General features: G+C 38.4%; 1 protein-coding gene across 5 annotated transcripts in view; it reads left to right on the top strand.

Moving 5' to 3' along the window:
• Positions 1 to 20,386, top strand: part of ptprua (protein tyrosine phosphatase receptor type Ua) — a 158,098-nt gene that overhangs the window by 74,571 nt on the left and 63,141 nt on the right. For all 5 annotated transcript variants that reach the window (XM_046844199.1, XM_046844202.1, XM_046844201.1 and 2 more), the window contains exons 3-4: positions 5,445 to 5,716; positions 11,925 to 12,006. In XM_046844199.1, coding sequence (XP_046700155.1) covers positions 5,445 to 5,716; positions 11,925 to 12,006 — 354 coding nt within the window. The remainder of the gene's footprint in view (positions 1 to 5,444; positions 5,717 to 11,924; positions 12,007 to 20,386) is intronic.

Below are 20,386 nucleotides of genomic sequence, written 5' to 3'. Positions count from 1 at the left end.
CAAAATTAAATGCAATTAGACAGAATTTTTAAATTGCATGCAAACTTGTGATACTGACCATCATTTATACAGAGATCAGATTTATTCCCCCTTATTTCTCTTTACTGTTTGATATTGATTTATATTTGCTGTACTTTGCCTGTAGCCTCACTTAAGCATTTACTGTCACTGACATCTGAACATATAACAAATACTTGAAACATCTATTGAAGCGTGTATTCATTTGATCTGAAATGCTTCTTATGCTTTATAAATGATTAGATTAGATTACTGTCATTGTACAAAGTAAATGTACAGAGCCAATGAAATGCACTTAGCATCTAACCAGAAGTGGCCCATTAATAATAAACAGCATGGACACGAGTGAGAGGGAATAATGTACAGAAGACGCAGAGGATAATAAAAAACAGTATATCGAGTAATATAAAGTCAAACTGTGCAAGATTTTGCAGCGGATTAGACGTCAAGAAGATACCAATCTCATATAACATGATCCACATATGTACATATATGAATGTGTGTATGATGCAGTACATACAGAATTAATATAGGTGGAATATACATGAGTTATGGATGGTGCAAAGATGCATAGTAGATGACCAGTGGCTGATAAACTCATGAAAATCGTTTTAGCTTTTTACTCAAGTTGTTGTTGATGATATCATCTGCAGCAACGATCAGCATGAGAACATTTCCAAACTCAAGCATTTCACTGTGTGCTCTCAGACTTGATCTTGCCTGTCAGTATTCAGATCCATATATTTACTCGTGATGTGAGGAGACAACAATGCAGAAACATTCACAACCACCCATAATCTAGATTTTTAGAAAGTATGAAAACATGAACTTTAAAACCCAGGCTTGTATTTACTTTATTACTGCACCAGTCATTACATTTTCCCTTTATTAAATTTCTTTTTCATGCGAAATGATTAAAATTGTAGAAGATTTTTTGGATTTCTTTGTTGCTCGGAGCGAATCTGTTGGTGCCTCTTGATTATGTGAAATATTTTCCAGTCATGCACACTTTGGATTTTCATTTTACCCACATGATTCATAAAGTGTTGCTGCTTATATCAGTGTTCCAGATTCCAAATACCCTAAAAATATTAAAGGTGCTTGAAGCTGAGCTTCTTTTGCCCCAGGATACACTTTTAATAATTACACAAAGCAGAAGATACCCTTTAAACACCACCAGACCCATAATTGTCCTTAAACTGTGTGATTTCTGTGTGGAATTTCTAAATTCTTAATTCGGTAAAGAATTAAACACGATAAGACGTGCTGTTATGGAAAATAATCCACAGCGTTCAATAGTGCTGGAGACGTTCTCATGGAGGAAAACATCCCAAAGTGTAGAGTCCTTTTATAAATAAATAAATAAATAAAATAAATGCGATTGTATCTCATTAATATAAACCTGTCATATGAAGTACAGCAGGCAAATGATCGTCATTGCTTTTGCACTTATTAAACACCTCCTACATCACATCAGACTTCAACAGTGCCGACGCATAAATTATACATTAAATACTGCATATAAGTTGCTTATAAATTATAAATTATTTATAGAATTTAGTAAAAAAAATTGGTCGGTGTTAAATTTATCATCTCCTTCACTTTTATCTCTGTATCTCACAGTGCACCAAGTTTTAGATACGTTTTTAGATCATTATAGGACTTGATCTCCTGTATGGAGGAATGGTCTCAAAGTCCTTATCATGTATTCTCCAACCTCAAGGTATAATAGGAGAAGACTTAAAGCTGTTATCTTCACACCGGAAGTTAGTATTGATCAAAAGAATACTAATACACATATATTTCACAGAAGATAACACTTCCTTGTGTTTGCAGTTGTTTAATATCCATTAATGCTGAGTATTTTTTTTAACGAAAGATCAAAAGATTAAAGAAAATTCATCACAGCCTTTGATCTTACTTACAAGGCTGCCAATATTAATGGAGGTCAATATTAATATTCATGTCTCAATTTGCCAATCGGTCTTTACAGAACATAGGTTAATGAAGGATCTGGAGATGCTTAGGAAAAGGAGGGAAGCTGCAGAAGTTTCAATCTAAAGCCTCCAGTCAATGACCTACTGGTGAATATGTCTCAGATGTTGATGAAGTGAAACATTGAGGATACAAACGAGCAGAATAGCACCTGAGGTCCGTCTGGATGGGACAGTTAGGAAGGTTAGATGGAGGATGGAGATACAATAGCTATTCTCAAAAAGCAGCTTTATAACTTAATGAACAATCTGGATTTCACAGTGGAAAGGGAAAACTTCCTGAGAAAACATGATGACAAAGATTTGTGGGTGAGAAGCTCTGAAGCTACAGATACAAATACTGGGATTATGGTTTATGTCGAATAAAAAACCTGCACTTTGCTATAGGATAATTAGTGAGTGTGGATGTTAGAGGGGGAAATGGATCAGAGTTTCAGGTTGGGTTTCTTCACTGGTGACTTCTCACTTCTCTGACCTTTACATAGTCGCAATAAAGATAATGCTGTGAAGAAAAAAAACAGAACCCAGATTTTACTTGCTTTGTATCAAGTGTACGAGGTGTAAAGATGTATTAAGGTGTTGTGGAGAGAACTATGAAAGGAATGGAAAGATACATGACTGCTGGAATGTCGGGATGATTAACACAAATACTAGTGAAAGTATCTGCAGGTGTTCTGTGTTTTTGTTTCAGTTTTAATTCCATCTCCATGCTGTGAGATACGGAATCCCTAAGAGGCCGTGCATTATTTATTTTTATTAATTCCTGCTGCAATTATTAAATATATGATGTTGATGGTGAACAAGTCAACGTGCACGTTCCCAAGGCATGAGATAATATAAGAAAATACGCTGGTGACAAGATAATCACAAGAAATCTGTATCAGGATTTTGTTCCCCTATTCTACCTTTTTCATTTTATTCATCTTTAATATCCATTAAGCCTTTATTTAAACTTTTTGATTATAGATACATCTTTTTCTCAGTATTATTATTGCTCTTTGTCTCTTTCTGGGACACAACATTGGTTAGGATTTAAGAATTCTCTGAAATAAAGTAAAGATCACACAAAAAGAATCAGACTCAGAATCAGACTTTCTTTCTTTTTGATAAATACTTGAAATGGACGTGTTCTGTTTTTATAGGATCCCTTATTACTAGGAGAATCAGCCAATATGTTCCTAATGACTTTAAGAGATTGGGGACCTTCACCAGTATTATGTAAACTAAACAAATCACTTTCCAGTGGAATGAAGCAGCACAGGTTTGGTGTAATGGATGATTTTTTTGTGTTATAGCTCTAAACTGAATCCATACGCTAAAGCGTTAGTGTCCGTTTGTCAACTGATCAAGAAAACTCTCCTAATTGTGTTTGATATCAGTGGGAAAATGATTAACTGATTATTGACCCTTCATATGTATTTATCCAAGAAGTTAAGCAAATCTTTGAGGTGTGTTTTTTATGCATTTACAGAACATTAACAGGACAACAGGAGTTCAGGCTCCTAATTAAGTCTTGATTAATCGATTTGTCCAGAAAGAGAAACTTTCACGTGGAGGAAAATGTGCATGGGTGGAAACGGTGTATTCTGCGAATGGGAAAATTATTTTCTGTCAAATCTAAAAGACTGATCGGGAACAAATGTAAAACTTTCCAACACAACCCTCGGCCTTGTTTCTGTACTGTAGACGAGATCTCGTTTAACAATCCGTCTCACTGGCACTGTGGGGAACTGGTGAGAATCTGAGGATCGAGGGCTCGTGTAGCCTGGAAGAAATCAGTAATTTAAGTGAAAAGGCAGGTGTCCGCAGTTCAACCACGAGTTGTAGAGGCTGTTGTAAAAATGATTTCAGCATCGTCTGCCTGCTTCAGTAAAGCTGTAGAGCAGGACTCTGGAGGGGGTTCGCAGCTTTTCTCGTTGCTGCTATTGCTGTTGTAGTTGTGGAGATCAAGAAGGAGGATGAGTCACTTCTCTTTTTTCAAAGAATTTTTCAAAAAGTTTGCACTCTTCCTTACACTCCTTCTCCGCTGTTTCTTAAGTCTGATTTACACTGTGAAATTGTCCCAATATTGTGTTCTCCATATCCGACCCTATAATCCAGATCCTATAATCACAGTGTTGAAACCGGTTTAAGATAATTACCACATTCTGGTTTTTTATCGCGGATTAGTGCAGAAAACAGGTCCACATATGCACATACTATATTCTATTCTCTATTCTATTTTCCGTTCCTTGTGATATTTTTGTGTTTATTTTATTTTTATGTTCTATGTTTATGTACATTCTTCAGTGTCGGACAGTCGTAAAAAGCGTTTCACTACACGCCGCACTCTGTATGAACGTGTGTGTGACAAATCAAATCTGATTTGATCAGCAGAAAAAAAGCATTTCGGTATAAAATTATCACATCTAAAGAGGCTACTGTAGACGTAGAGAAAAGACACTGTAAAAGTCTGTTCAGAGCCGTTAATGACAGGCAGGAGGACAATTATCCATTATTCCACATTTCTTCCAAAAAAAAATAAATCTGAGACACGGCTAGAACTTTGTCGTTGACAGGCGCTGAACATGTCACGACTAAAGAACATCTTTAGAATGCATGATTTGTAGCTAGAAAGCCCTCAGAATATTAACTAGCATAACCCCAGCTTTACAGAATTACTCAGTTGAAAGGAATTCACAGGAGTCCAGGTGGTCAGATCTGCTGGTGACACAGGGCATCTCCAGGTCTTTACTGCATTCCTCCAATCTCTCGCTTCTTTTGCTTAAGGCATTTTTCACATTACCTGAAGAAGAATGATATAGACAGCCTCTATAATTGCCTGATGCTCTTGTACTAATGCCACACACTGCCACATGACCCAAATGATATCTAATAGGCTACATTCAGTCACTGTACATCTACAACAGAAGGTGAACAGAACCACAGAAGCTCAAACTGGCATGGATTCGACAATTTTGTGGAAACTACTGTACGTAGGCCATGTTTAAACAGGGGCCTGGATATATTCTGGTTTCCTCCTACATCCCAGAATCATGTACGGAGGTGGATTGTTTATTCTCGCCCCAAGGTGTAAAGGAGTGTAGGAATGTGTGTGTGTGTGTGTGTGTGTGTGTGTGTGTTTGTGGTTCCTTACGAAGATCTGGCATCCCATTCATGGTGTTTTCTCCGAATTCTCATAACTGCTGATTTACAATGACCTTGACCTTGAAAAAAGCAGGTAAATCTGAGTGAAATCTGATCATTATGGAATGTGTGTATATGCAAATGAGGCACAGACGCTGTAGGGTGTCAGTAGAAGAAGGTATTTTAATGCCTGAGATGATGATATGCTTTAGCCTTTGTACTATGTGCATTTATTTAGGATTTCTTTTTGATATAAAAGGAGGATTAAGAGCTAAAAGGTCATTGTGTTTTTCTTCATCCGTGCAGGTTCCTATATGTTGGTGAATTCTTCTCAGCGCAGAGCAGGCCAGCGAGCTCAGCTGTTGCTGCATACTCTGAGTGAAAACGACACCCACTGCGTGCAGTTCAGCTACTTCCTGTACAGCCGTGATGGACACAGTCCAGGCAGGCTCAGTGTCTATGTACAGGTGAACGGCGGACCACATGGAAACACGGTTTGGAACATTTCCGGATCGCAGGGTTTCCAATGGCACCAGGTGGAACTGGCAGTCAGCACTTTCTGGCCCAGCGAGTACCAGGTGAGAGATGAGATTGTATATTTATACATCATTCCTCCTTGGTGATTTTGGCTTTGCTAATTGCTAATTGCTTTAGAATGGATTGCCTGGGCTTTGTAGTAAATACACTTTCTACTCACATATAACCGAGCGCTCTGCTGGGAGAGAGAGCGCAGTTCTGGCTGGATTTAGCTCAGTAATTCTGACAAACACTCCACTTTTATTCAGTGTGCATGTCTGTTGGTAGTTTTTGCACCACTTGTTTCGGGGGTGGAATGGAGCCCCTCTTCAAACCATTCAGCAGATACTTTATTAATGACTTTCTTGATACTAATACATTGTGAATATAAAAACCATTCAAGTTCCCATACTGTTCTTTATCAAGGAGAAAAATTGTTTAAAATTCTGCTTCTGTTCTACATTGAGCATGAGAATTGCTCAAGGGACCGATATAGTTCTGCATTTAGGATAAGGAGAGCACAAGGTGATGGTACCCGTCTTTATTGCACTGTTGGATATGGACCACTAAACTCCAGCACACACTGCTAAATTAGTTGCCTTTAAATTTAGCTCACCTCCAACTTAAGAGACATTTATTCTACCATTTCTGCATTTATTTCACATCGCATGTAGTTCATCCCAAACCTCTACCTGCATCTGATATAATCATAACTATAGTATTATTTATTATTTTTATTTTCTTAGGAATCATTTTTTTATAATAAATCAAAATCGATTAGAATAACGGCTGCCTTTAACGTGTCAATGTAACGATAAAATTACACTTTTCTCAAATCCCCTTCCATTTTCCTCTTCCACTGTATAATATGCTGCAATATCATGAGGGACGTTCAGAAAATAAGATTTGGTTGAATGCCACTGAATGTAATATTTATCTTAATAGTACCATTTGCAAAACTCATGAAGAGCTCCTCAAGGAGATCTGACCACCTGGTTGTGTTGGGAACTGACTTTGTGGAGATGTGGGAGGATTGGTTTCATTTTCGTGTATTAATAAAAAAATAAATTGAGGACATGAAATGCAAAGTGGAAGCTTCATATCTCATTGAGCTTGTGGAACTCACGTGCGAGGAGAGCACGGTAACAGGGTGCACACGAGGTCAGAATACAGTAGCAGACGTGGAACACAGGATAATGTCTTTTGGCTCACTGACTTATGAAGGTCGGTGCTCCCTTTGACTGTGCGTCTAATTGTAAAGTGTGTAACTCTGATGCTTTTATGTGCATTTCAGATTTATGGGCACATCATTTTTTGTAAAATAGGATTATAAAACGTTTAAGATTGTAAATGGAACATGGATCAGAGTCCTCACTGTCCTTGAACCATGTCATTCATGAAGGTTTTAATCGGTGTGAGTGAGTCGGTCGATTCGCTCCCTTAATCCAGGAATAAAATGTGCTCTTCTCATTCACCGGCTTCTAAATTCTCTCTCAGTATTACTTCAGTCAGTTTCCAACCACTGACCAGTTTTTATTGACTATCAGACCATGTACGTGTATGGCTATCTTCTCACTGATGGGTTTACACACATCCTTAAAATGCCCAGGAGATCATTTACTCATCTTTATTCAATCTGGGAAATTCTTATGTAACATGTATTAAAGTGTATTTAAGATCATGTCCTCAAGAAATTATAACTCCAAATAGATCCTATCTGCTGTAATGTTCCTCTGGTTCCTCCAAATCCCACCTGCTGTAACGTTCCTCCTGCACCTTCAAATCTTACTGCTGTAACGTTCCTCCGGCACCTCCAAATCCCACCTGTTGTAACGTTCCTCCTGCACCTCCAAATCCCACCTGTTGTAATGTTCCTTCTGCACCTCCAAATCTTACTGCTGTAACGTTCCTCCTGCACCTTCAAATTCCACCTGCTGTAACGTTTCTCCTGCACCTTTAAATCTTATTGCTGTAACGTTCCTCCTGCACCTCCAAATCCCACCTGCTGTAACGTTCCTCCTGCACCTCCAAATCCCACCTGCTGTAACGTTCCTCCTGCACCTTCAAATCTTACTGCTGTAACGTTCCTCCTGCACCTCCAAATCCCACCTGCTGTAACGTTTCTCCTGCACCTCCAAATCCCACCTGCTGTAACGTTTCTCTTGCACCTCCAAATCTTACCGCTGCACTGCTTTCTCCAGTGTATTCTGACCACGTCCTCATGCTGTCACCGAGCTCCTCCACACATGAGCTTCTCACCGAAAACAACGTGATCTCACTTTCACACTCCCTACTTGCCAGATTTGGTTCCTTTTCCCAAAGATGGAGATGCAGCTCAAAGGTCTGAAGGTGATCGTGTGGAAGCGAAGATAAATAAAGTACTTTGTTGTGAACAGAGCGAGTTTTTAAAAGTTTTTATACCACCTGGTATTTACAGAATTCCGAGGAACGTTTCAGAGGTAGGGTGAGGACGGAACAGAAAGCCACGGCTTGCATTCAGATGAGAGTCAAGAAAGTGACGATGTGGCATTCGAAGTCAAAGCTTTTATGTTTGAAGATAAGAGATAAATTGCACGCCTATCTCCAACCGAGTAGCAGAAAAATTAAACTGTAGACACATTTAAATATTATTAAGATGTAGATTTGGAATCTAATGCAAGATCTTTTCGCTAGTGAGAGAGCGTTGAGTTCTCCTGTGTAGGCTGAACTCGAGGAGGGTTCACATAAAACACACGGGTGAGAAAAAGAAATGAAAGAAAAGTACAGAACAGTCTGAGGTCTGTTGGATTTTAGGGCTTCTGGATCTGATGTTAAGATGAAGAGGAGAAGAGGATCCACAGCATTGCTCCACAGGAAAAACTACACATCAATCAATCACTCAAACAAGCAAATAATTAATCAATAAACCAATCAATTAATTAATTAACAATCTTCCACTCTGGATTGAATGTTATACTGATGGAAACATTGTGAATACTGTATTAATCTTCTGATCTCAGAGACACTTCACTGCAGTGCTCCTCGTATTCCAACAAGTCCAGTCTTCAGGCCTTCAGTGAAAAACAGCAGCAGCAACAACAGAAGAAATCTTCAGTCAAAATATGAGATGAAATTGAGGCACCATCTTGAAGTGCAGGCAGCATAGTTTCTGGAAAATCTCTGTGTACTTAATCTATTTTGCTTGTTGATACTGTAGGGGTTGGAGATGAGGCGTAGCTGCTTATGAAATATTAAAGATGCTGTCAAACATGCAGTGACTGTCAATATACGTGCAGCAACGGAACAAACCTGCAATCCATCTCTCAGACACTGGTCTCTCTCTTAAAACTAACCTTTTTTAGTCTTCAGAAAGAACAGATTGTGTTTCTCGTTCCACACTCCATCTCCTCCTCCTTCGTTTGTCTTTCTGTTCTCCCATGTCTATGTTCTGAACTGATCGACGTTCACGATTCGACCCTCGATGCTTACAACTGAATGAAATGTGAAGAATCGTTAGAACGTGATTTAGATAACGTGTTCTTTCCACTCAATTCTCATTCTCTCTCACTCTTACGTTCTTCTCCTGAATGAAACGCTGGTGTTTGAATAAATCCAGGTCCGAGAGAACGAGTCAGTCGATGCACTTCTGCGTCCGGGGCTGATGAATTGGGGAGTTAATCAGCTGGACGTCTCACCAGCAGCTCATAAGAATGAGAAGTAAAAATAAACGAGTTGAGAATGGCTCCCTGGTTATTCCTCTCTTCTCAGCTCTGGGATGAATTGATCCCAGGTGGACACTTAACCTGTGATGCATCAGGAACACTGAAGCACCAGACTAACATTACTCACGCTCATGCTCTTCCTCATCTTCCTCTTCTTCACCTTCTTCTACTTCCTTTTTTGCATCTTTTTCTTCCTCACTTGCTTCATCTTTTTCTTTTTTGTCTCATGCTTCCTTATTTTCTTCTTCTTTTGCTTCCTTTCCTTCTTCTACCTGTTTTTTTCTTCCTTTTTTCTTTTTGTATTCTTCTTCTTCTTTTCTCCTATTTATTTTCTTCCTCTTCTTTCTGTTCCTTCTTCCTCTTTTCCTTCTTCTTGTTCTGCTTCTTCTTCATCTTCTTTTCTTCCTCTTCGTCTTCCTGTTCTTCTTCGTCCTTTGCTTCTTCTTTTTCTCTTTCTTCATCTTCTTTGTCTTCCTCTTCTTCTTTCTCTTTTGCTTTTTCCTCTTCTTGTTATTTCTCTTTTTCTTTCAATAAGAAAGACGTAAACTCTTTCCTCAGACTGGATGTTGTTTTTGCCCTCAGACACGTCAGTAAATTTGTTACAGACGTTGCAGATGAAACGTCTCGCACGCTTCACACACACACACGGTGTCCATAGTAACACTGTAACAGTCGTAGCAGCTTCATCAGCGCAGGAGTTTATTTGATGCAGGCGGTAAAACACATTAAATAAAGAATGTTGAATTCTGGTGGTGACGAAGCTGTTTGACTTTACTGTTGCTTCAAAGACAGAAAATCGATAGAAAGGCGACGTGACTGTATGGATGTCATGTGACGTGACTGTATGGATGTCATGTGACGTGACTGTATGGATGTCATGTGACGTGACTGTATGGATGTCATGTGACGTGGCTGTATGGATGTCATGTGACTGTATGGATGTCATGTGACGTGGCTGTATGGATGTCATGTGACGTGACTGTATGGATGTCATGTGACGTGGCTGTATGGATGTCATGTGACGTGGCTGTATGGATGTCATGTGACGGATGGATGTCATGTGACGTGACTGTATGGATGTCATGTGACGTGACTGTATGGATGTCATGTGACTGTATGGATGTCATGTGACGTGACTGTATGGATGTCATGTGACGTGACTGTATGGATGTCATGTGACGTGGCTGTATGGATGTCATGTGACTGTATGGATGTCATGTGACGTGACTGTATGGATGTCATGTGACGTGACTGTATGGATGTCATGTGACGTGACTGTATGGATGTCACATGACGTGACTATCGAATGTCCCAACAGTCAGGATGGTTAATGATTTAAACATCTTCATGTCACACCTCTTTATACTGGCTGACTAACAGGACAGTTTTCTTTCTCCGTCCCTCTGGTTTTCTTTCTCGCTCGACCTCTGACTATGTGCCTAATAAGAGATGCACGGATTGGACTGCAGATTAGACACAGTATGTATTATAGTCATTTTTATCCAGTTGTATGAATAAGCGTTCTATACATGTTATTGTTTAGAACTTGACACATTTCATCAATTAGCAGGAAGTTAAATATCAGTTAAACCATAAAGTTACAGCATAAATATCAGTGTTTTTCTCACTAAAGCTGTTACCATGGAATCGTTGATTCTCCCACATACACAAGGTTTTTTGTGGTGGAATTGTGTTTTTTTTCAACTCCTGATGTTTTTTCTCGTTAAGTTTGTGCTCTTGACACCAGTGTACTGGGAAACGTGATCTATCTGCAGGCAGATCTTTGGGAAAGTAAATAGGGTTGGGAAATGAGATGGAAGTGTAGATGAAATGACTGTGACATCATGCATTATGTAAAGAAAACCTGAAAAACAACTGATATTCAGATGATGCAGCATCAATGCAGGAGATGATCAGACTGCCTGGTGGCCCAGACACACAATCATGATGTTTGTTTTCATTTGTGACCTGCCTGGGTGTGATTTCTGGTGAGATGATGCAGCTTTCAATCGCTTCACTGGAAAAACTAAAGAAGGAACTGATCCAGATCTGTATTATCTACAGTGTATGGACAAAGACCTGCCTTCTCTATCCACGTGTGGTTCTCCCACATAAGTTGTAGACACACAATTGTACAGGACGTCTTTGGATGCTGGAGCATATATTCTTCCTTCACTTGAAAAAGGAGTCTCTGCATGTTCCTGCATGAGAATGCACACAAAGGAGATCTGCTTTTGGTTGGAGTGGAGGATCTGCTGCTATAGAGCTTTAAACCTTATTAAAGACCTTTAGGATGAATGTGAACACTGACTTCACCCCCAGACCTCTTTACCTTCTCACCTACATCAGTACCTGACTTTACTAACTGGCTGAAAGAATCACCAAAAAATCTAGTAGAACATCTTCCCAGCAAAACGGAGCTTATTATAACGGCAAATGGACTAAATGACCAATCTTATGCTCAGGTGTCCACAAACCTTTGAACGTATAGTATATGTTGAAATGAATATGGAGAACTTCACGCCTCATCCTTTATTTATTTATAGGTTGCTCTTTTCTCCGTTTGCAGATCATATTTGAAGCTACGGTCTCTGATGAGGAGAGAGGCTACATCGGCCTGGATGACATCGTCCTGCTAAACTATCCCTGCTGTAAGTGTCTTTCTCACTTTATTTACTTTCTTTCTTTCTTTCTTTCCCTCCTCTCTCTCTCTCTCTCTCTCTCTCTCTCTCTCTTCTGACTCTTTTCTCACCTGATTCTGGATACGACTGTACACACCAGTTTTATTTCCATCAGCAGAAACAAACGCTCCTTTTTCTATCATGCGGTTCATCAAGGATGTGATCTGTAATGTGAATGAGTTTGACGTGTTCATGTTCAGCCCTTCCCTCACGTCTTCTCTTACATTTCTATCCTGCTGTCTGTTCTCATTGCCTGTAGCTGTCCTTCTGTAGAGAGGAAGCTCTCCACCATTCACCATCCATTAACAACAACAACAACCAAAAACACCTGATCCTTCAGCAATTATCCAGAATGCAGATACGTACAGTACTAAGAGCTCTAGATTGTGTTCGAAAAACACCTCGGTGGATGAGGATTCTGAAGGCTGGTCTGAGTCTTTTTCCTCTTTATACATAATTTAAATAAAAATATGCAGAAAGTAAAGGAACATGCTGAAATATTTCGCAATGATAATTTTATTACATACAGCACCAGTCTGGTGCTAAAATGAGTGTAAAAGTAAAGTAAAATTAAAGGCATTAATTGAATTAGGCTTGACCAAAAACATGTTTATTTATTTATGTATTGATTATATCCATACTTCATTTATTTATTTACTTTCTTACTTACTTATTTTTTTATCTCCCATAATTCCAATGGACAAAATAATATTAAAATGAGGAATTTGACTTAAAATTATTTTATTGATCCCATAGGGAAATTGTTGGGTTGTAGTTGATCAAAGTGAAATTAACATGAAGATCAAAGTAAAATAAAAAATAAAAACAAATAAGAAAATTTTAATAAATATACATATTCAATTATATATTACATAAAATGACAAAGTGTGGTAGCAACAGAAACAGAAAATCTATACTACAATAATAACTTATTTGTGACAAGAGAAATGCACGTGCTACAAATAATACATATATACATCTATATAAATGTAGTAAAGATAAAAAATTGAATAATGAGTGAAATTAACTTTAATTGCAGACATACACAATGAGGCTAAGCAGCTGTAGAATCTACTTTTCATGCTAATATCAGTTACCATGGCAACATTTATGACTTAAAGCACATACAGTACATAGAGAAGCTTTCTGTTATTCACTCTTTGGTGGTTCTGATCCATTAAGTGACTTCAGTGCAGTCAGTAAAGAACCACAGAAAGAGTTTGGCACAATTCAGCAGAGATTGTGTTGAATGTCTGGCTGTGGCATCACATTTTCTTCTCCAGGAACCACAGAGTGAGGCTTATGGTGCTGTGTGAAATATTCAGCAAAATCCATACCAAAGGTTCAGTCAGAGCACTTAGTTGAGTCATTATGTCCAGGGATTGGAGACAAGGTCTTCTTGACTCATCATGCACAAATGCTATCTACTTGAAAATTCTGAAGCTTTATGGTGACTATGAATATAAAGATCAGGACCCTGGTAGATGTGGATCTGATGCCCATCTCACTGATATTTGTGAGTTTTAAACTTTATACTGTGTGGTGATGATTCATTGTTTCCAAAAGCATTTATTATTGACTGAATTATGGAATATTTCACTTACTTAAATTGCTGTATAATGAACGTCTCATTATGAACCCCCTTTAGAAGGTTGAAGTATGATTTTGGAACACAAATGACACCAAATATGAGCCTTTGAAAAAACCTAAAAAAAAAACAACAACAGGAAGTTGCATTTTCACAAATGTGATGACTTTCTGTTCTATTCTTGACCTGGAGAGTCTGGATCTCCCCTTCCTGAGGTGGACATGTCTCTACTTTGGGTGTGAACATTCCATCTTGGAGAACTCCTCCCACCCTCTACTTAAAACACTGGCTGGTCATTCTGAGGAGTAGTTCAGCACCACAGAGCCCCACAGGAGATCAATTCTGCTTGTGGCCATCATATAGAACTTCTCCCTTTGAGGGTTTAACAGCTGCTCCATTATATAGATCATATAGATATAGTTATAGGTATAGATTTGTCATTCCACACTTACATATTGTTAATATTATAATATGTATATAATATAATCCCAGGTACCAAAAGCTGCCACAAATGGGCCCCTGAACAAATCCATTAACATAATAATAATAATAATAATAATAATAATAATCATAATATTATACACGCACATACACAGTCTTTTATACTTCTATTGCGTTTGTTTGGTTCTCTGCAAAATGTTTACAAAATATCTAAATATTTAATATCTCTGCTCTAATTATATAATATATATTTTTAAATACATACAATTTTCATTTGTAGTCAGATTAATGTTGTAATATTGTCATTTTGTATTATTTAACAATGAAACAATTACAAAAATTAACAATTTAAAAAACAATTCAACAGATTAAAAGATAATTATTGATGTGTTGAAACTTTCTGTAAGCAAACGTTTATTAGGCGTTTCTGGGAGGAGTCACCGGTGCTTTTTCACGTCACTTTTTCACTGTAGGATTGAAGGAAGGTTGACGAGTGAGTTAGGAAACGTCTGCATTAATACGTACACATTTGGATATTTTAACCCGCGTCATTTCCGCCTGCCGTTTATTTACTTTCTGGCTCTTTGAAACGTCACGACTACAAAAGCATCATCGTTTTCAAAAGCCTCTGTTTTCACACAGTGATACAAAAACGCGTTTTACAATTGAACCACTTTGTAGACTGTTTTCAAAAAGCTACATTTCGGTTGACTGCAGACGCGGACAGGAGGGAAAAATATACGTTTGACTTACTTTCACAAATTACAGCATTCAATGTAACTATAAACATTTATAAGCTTTGTGTTATTATAAATAAAGAACAATAAGCCACTTTGGGATGAGCTGCATGAGAAAATGATCACCTGCATTAGCATTAACAGTTACCTTGTTGGAGATTATTTCCTACCATAATAAACCCTGTCAACTTTTATACCTTTATTATATAATTGTACAAACTAGAAAACAGGCTCCAGTAATGTTTTATTATTCCAGTTTAGGGTCATTATGAATTCTGGTTGAAGGTTAATTAATGTACACTGTTCAGTTTGTCTGAAGATGATCATTCAGTCTGAGGTTAACAAACAGAAACCGGGTGGTTACGAGGTAATGGAGCTCCCTGTGTCTCAGACAGCATCTTAGAAAAGCATGTGTTAGAGGCTTCGAACCCATTTAGTCCCCTCATAAACTTCTCAAAGCATTTTATAGTGGTTTTATTGTACTTTAGAGAAGCTTGTTTACTGCTGTGCTGCGGAAATTGACAAAAGGTTCAACAAAGCCATTGTCTCTGTGAAAGAAGAGTTTCAGTGTGCTATTGAATGGCAGAGCAAATTTATTCCTGCACCTTTTCAACTGTATGTTGAGGCCAGAATATCTGACCAGTGATATCCCTCTACCTGACTAGGTTATATATGCAAATATATTCAGCTGAAAATAACTGGTCTATTGTGGTGGACACCGATTCAGTCATGGTTTTTACAGATAAGCTCGAAAGGATCTAAATAAAAAGTGTACAGAACAGAAGCAGATTATTTAATGTTTGTTTTGCCTCTATGAATTTCCTCCATGTCTGCACACCTTTTTAAATAAAAAACTTTAATAACGCTAATAAACATATGTTTTGAATTCTTAAATATCGAGACTGTTACAATCTAAAGTCTTAATGATTCTAGGTACTAATAAAGAGCCTGCACATTTTTACCAAAAGCACACATGAGAAAGCAGAAGGAGGCCCGGGCGAGGCAGATGTAGAGGACAGGAGGGGTATAGAAGAGTATCTGTAAAAGTGAAAGGGAAAGTGTATAGGACTGTGGTGAGACCTGAGATGTTGTATGGATTAGAGACAGTGGCATTGAGTAAAAGACAGGAGGTGGAGCTGGAGGTAGCAGAGCTGAAGATGTTGAGATGTTCGTTGGGAGTGACGACGATGGACAGGATTCGAAATGAGTTTATTAGAGGGACAGCGCATGTAGGACGTTTTGAAGACAAGGTGAGGGAGGTGAGATTGAGATGGTTTGGACATGTGCAGAGGAGGGACATGGGGTATATACAGGCCGTCCTCCCACTGGCTCGCTCATCAGGGACAAACTTACTTATAAAGAACATATTCACTTTTAATCACCACATTATCTGTGTAAAGCTGCTTTGAGACAATGTTCATTGTTAAAAGCGCTATACAAATAAACATGAATTGAATTGAATTGAATTATATCAGTAGGAGAATGCTGAGGATGGAGACCACCAGGTAGGAGGAAAAGAGGAAGAACAAGGAGGAGGTTTATGGATGTGGTGAGGGAAGACATGCAGGTAGTTGGTTTGAAAGAGGCAGATGTAGAGGACAGGGGGGAATGGAGACGGATGATCTGCTGTGGTGACCCCTAATGGGAGAATCTGAAAGAAGAAGAGGAAGAATGAGGACAGGGGGGTTTGGAGATGGATGATCCTCTGTGGAAACCCCTAATGGGAGAAGCCGAAAGAACGAAGAAGAAGAAGAAGAAGAGAGGACAGGAGGGTATGGAGACGAATGATCCGCTGTGGTGACCCCTAATGGGAAAAGCAGAAAGAAGAAGAAGAAGAAGACACATGTGAAAGCAGTTATTAATTTTCAGTGTGTGTAAGCAGAAGAATTCACTATGAATGGAAGACCAGTCCATAGCAGGGCACCAGTCAAACACTACAGTACATCTAGGGGGAATTTAAGGAAGCTAATCCAATTATCTGCATGCATAAAACAAAGAACCCTGTGGAAACCCATACACACCTTTCCATTGTCTTTTATTATGGTGAAAACATAAACGAACCAGAGAGCTAAAGTTCTGGAGTTTACGGCTCACAATATCCAGCCTTTATGTACATTCGCTATGACTTTCTAATGATCTGATCTTTATTTATTGTCTTTAAACACAAACAATTGTTCAGATGTGGAAAAAAAAGGAGAAAACAGCACCTGATAAAATGGTGAGGAACAGAACTATAAACCAAAACCCCTACAGGAGGAGAGCAGCTGTGAGGTATTGATCTGATTCACATAGTTCAATGATAAGGACTTTATCCTTTATAGTGCCTTTATACTTCTGTGTACATTAATGGACAGCCATGGGATACACATTTCTCAGAAATCCCAAACTCCCAGATGGAAGAGTGTTTTAGACAAACAGTAAATGATCTAGAGTCTGGAGGGAAGGAGTTCTGATTCTGCATGCTAAGATATGGCATGCAAGTGGAACTAGTTCTTTTAACAATGGTATTCTATAGACACTGATCACACGCTTCATGGAAAACGTAGCTGAGTATTTTTGATTAGCCCAGAAACACTGGTTCCTCCTGCAGGACACAGTCACAATATCTGGTTGCTCGTGACTCCTACACACTCAAGCAATGTTCTATATTTACTTTCTTGGAAGGCAAAGCAACCTTGGAGAGAAAAAGCCTTGCTTTGGCTGGCACTCAGTTAAGGGATGAAAACCTACTTATCGTGATAATCTTAGGGGAGAAAAGACGTACTATGGATCAGCCCATGCAACTACAGTTCATTTCAGTGGATAAACAGATAATCTAATGTATCTCTGACTAATAAAATTATATTTTATATTCTATTATAATCAAATGCTATTTATACAGTATGTTATAGGTGTTAACACGTATAATATAACTAGTTAATAAACCAGTGATTAGTACATTTTGCGGGAGAAGAACAGCAGCAGCAGTGAGCACAGCAGTGTTTAAAGCTGGTTTGCAGATTGAACTACTTCATTAATCCCATTTAAATCTATAGTGTAACTGGTCTTTCTCGCAGGCTGTATGTAGATCGGTGTTGAATGGAAAGCGTTCCCTCTGTGACTCGGTCAGAACAAACTTCACAGCATTAATGATGATTAATACACAAATCTCCAGTATCCGTTACAACCAGTGTAATCAATGTGATCTGCAATACCTACGCATACTCCCATTTCCTTCAACCACAAGCAGATCATGCTCTTCTACTGCTTTAGCGAAAGACACGTTCTGACCACGTGCGCACTCTGTCACCGAACTCCTCCTCACAAGTGAGTTTCTCACCGGAAACAACACGATCTCACTTTCGCACCCGCACTACTCACCAGATTTGGCTCCTGATGACTTCACCCTCTTCCCAAAGATGAAGATCCACCTCGGAGCTTTTACACCGCTGCGGAGATGCGACGTGAATCTCAGAAAAAACGTTCAGGACACGTTCCAGAAGAACACTGGCCTCCCTGCTGTACTGCTGTTCCTTCCTTCCTTGTGTTAATATGTCCTGCATGTACATAATAACACACATTTCTACAGAACATATAGAAACATATGAAATATCTGAAGTGAATGAAAGATTTTGTAAATACAATGTGATGATGCTCTCTATAGTAGCAGAGAAATGATATGGACATGGGAGTTAAAAGCTGTTGAGGAGAGTGGTGTTGATCTTGATGCTTTGCCATAGAGGAGAGAAGGGAAGTGATCTGATCAGAAGCTCAGTCCTGATGATTTTGGAAGATTTTTGTAAAAGTCTTGTGAAGTCAGTTTGCCAAACCTCAGTGTGCTGCATCTGGTCAGTACACTTTCTATCGTGCAGGGATGGAAGTCAAATGTAGCAGTAGACAACTCCTGAATCTTCTCAGGAAATCTCCTCAGATAGTACTGCAGGTGTTTCAGGACCAGGAATGTAATCTGACAGCTTTATGGCCAAGATACTTGAAACCGTGTATTTTTTCTACAGTTTATGTGGTTATAAATTCTTCCAGCTTGACAATGCCTGGCTAAGTATCATTTCCAGTTACTTCATTATACACAGTATACACCAATCAGGCATGACATTATATCTCGTCTGTTGGGTCGGACCACACGGACCAGCCTTCGCTCCTCACGTGCATCAATAAGCCTCGGCCGCCCACGACCCTGTCGCCGGTTCACCACTGTTCCTTCCTTGGAGCACTTTTGATAGATACTGACCACCCACTAACAGGTGCCATGATGAGGAGATCATCAATGTTCTTCACTTCACCACTCATAGTGTTAAAATGTCATAATGAATCTGGTTGTTTAGTTGATGGTGTTATGCTGATCAGATAGAAGTGTAGTGTAAATATGGAATAGAAGTGCCTTAGTAAAAAATCCAGCTTGTCCCAGCTGCCAGCTGCCAAAACACAGGCTGAGCCGGTCAGGCTGGAAGATCATCGATGCCAGCTGGTAAGTGCTGATGGGAATGAAACACTTTCTAAATTGGCACATTGTTTAAAAGACAATATCATAACAGCGAGGCAATTCGAAAATCTCAACCATTTACTTAATTGATTCTTCAGCATGCAGAGAGTCTGAGAGATGAAGCTTGAGCACTAGAACTTACCTGCCCTTACACGAGACAGGAGGAAGAAAATACCAATGCAGGTTCTAAGCTGGGAGATGGTCTGAGAGCAACGAACAGCTGAGAGTGCAGTGCTGCTTAACATCTTCTGAGGCACACAGCAACATAGTAATGCTGATTTTTTATTCTTTCTTCAAGGTGTGGCTCGACAATCTAATTAACACTCCATTTAGAGAAGATCAGATATTTTCTGATGGCAGTAAATCAGAGTCAGCTCTCTTAATGATAATAACATTGACATTTCACTGGGGGATTCTTGTGTCACCTTTTATTCCAATCAAACTTCAATTCATTCGTTTTTACTAAACAGTTTGCTTTAAAACGATTTATTTCACTGATAAAAAATAAAGAGTTTCATTTGTATAGCAAATGCAGCTTGAAGTTTTTCCCAAAGAAATTAAAAAACAATAAAAGAGATTCAAAATTATATGAGCAGGAATAATAATGAAATATAAATAATTGAGAAACAGTGCAGAGGAAACCAGAATAAGTAGAATAAAAAGATGAGATCATAAAAAAATAGCAGTTCCGAATGAAAAACATGAATAATGGTAATTAAATTGAGAAAATCTTAAAAAGAAACAATAAAACCTTTAATTAATGTGTTTTTACAAATGAAACATGAAAAAATACATAACAAAATACGATTTCTTCTTAAAAAGTAATGTCAGCAGCAGAATAATCTTTTCTACAATAATGCAGGTCAAATTTTTAGCTAAATGATTTTTTATTGCAAAGTTTATTACAGAGTTTATACATTTAATGAAAACTTTTTGTGAACTTCAGACGATATCATGAAGAGGAAGAATGTTTTATAGACAATACACTTTTAATTAAAATCAATTCAATTCATGTTTATTTGTATTGTGATTTTAATAATGAACTTCATCTCCGAGCAGCTTCACACAGATCATGTGGAGATAAAAATGAAGATGTTCTTTATA

This window comes from Silurus meridionalis, chromosome 29 (assembly GCF_014805685.1).
Source record: "Silurus meridionalis isolate SWU-2019-XX chromosome 29, ASM1480568v1, whole genome shotgun sequence".
Lineage (NCBI taxonomy): Eukaryota > Metazoa > Chordata > Actinopteri > Siluriformes > Siluridae > Silurus > Silurus meridionalis.
Note: the sequence above shows the minus strand (reverse complement) of the source record. Positions and strands in the feature narration are given on the sequence as shown.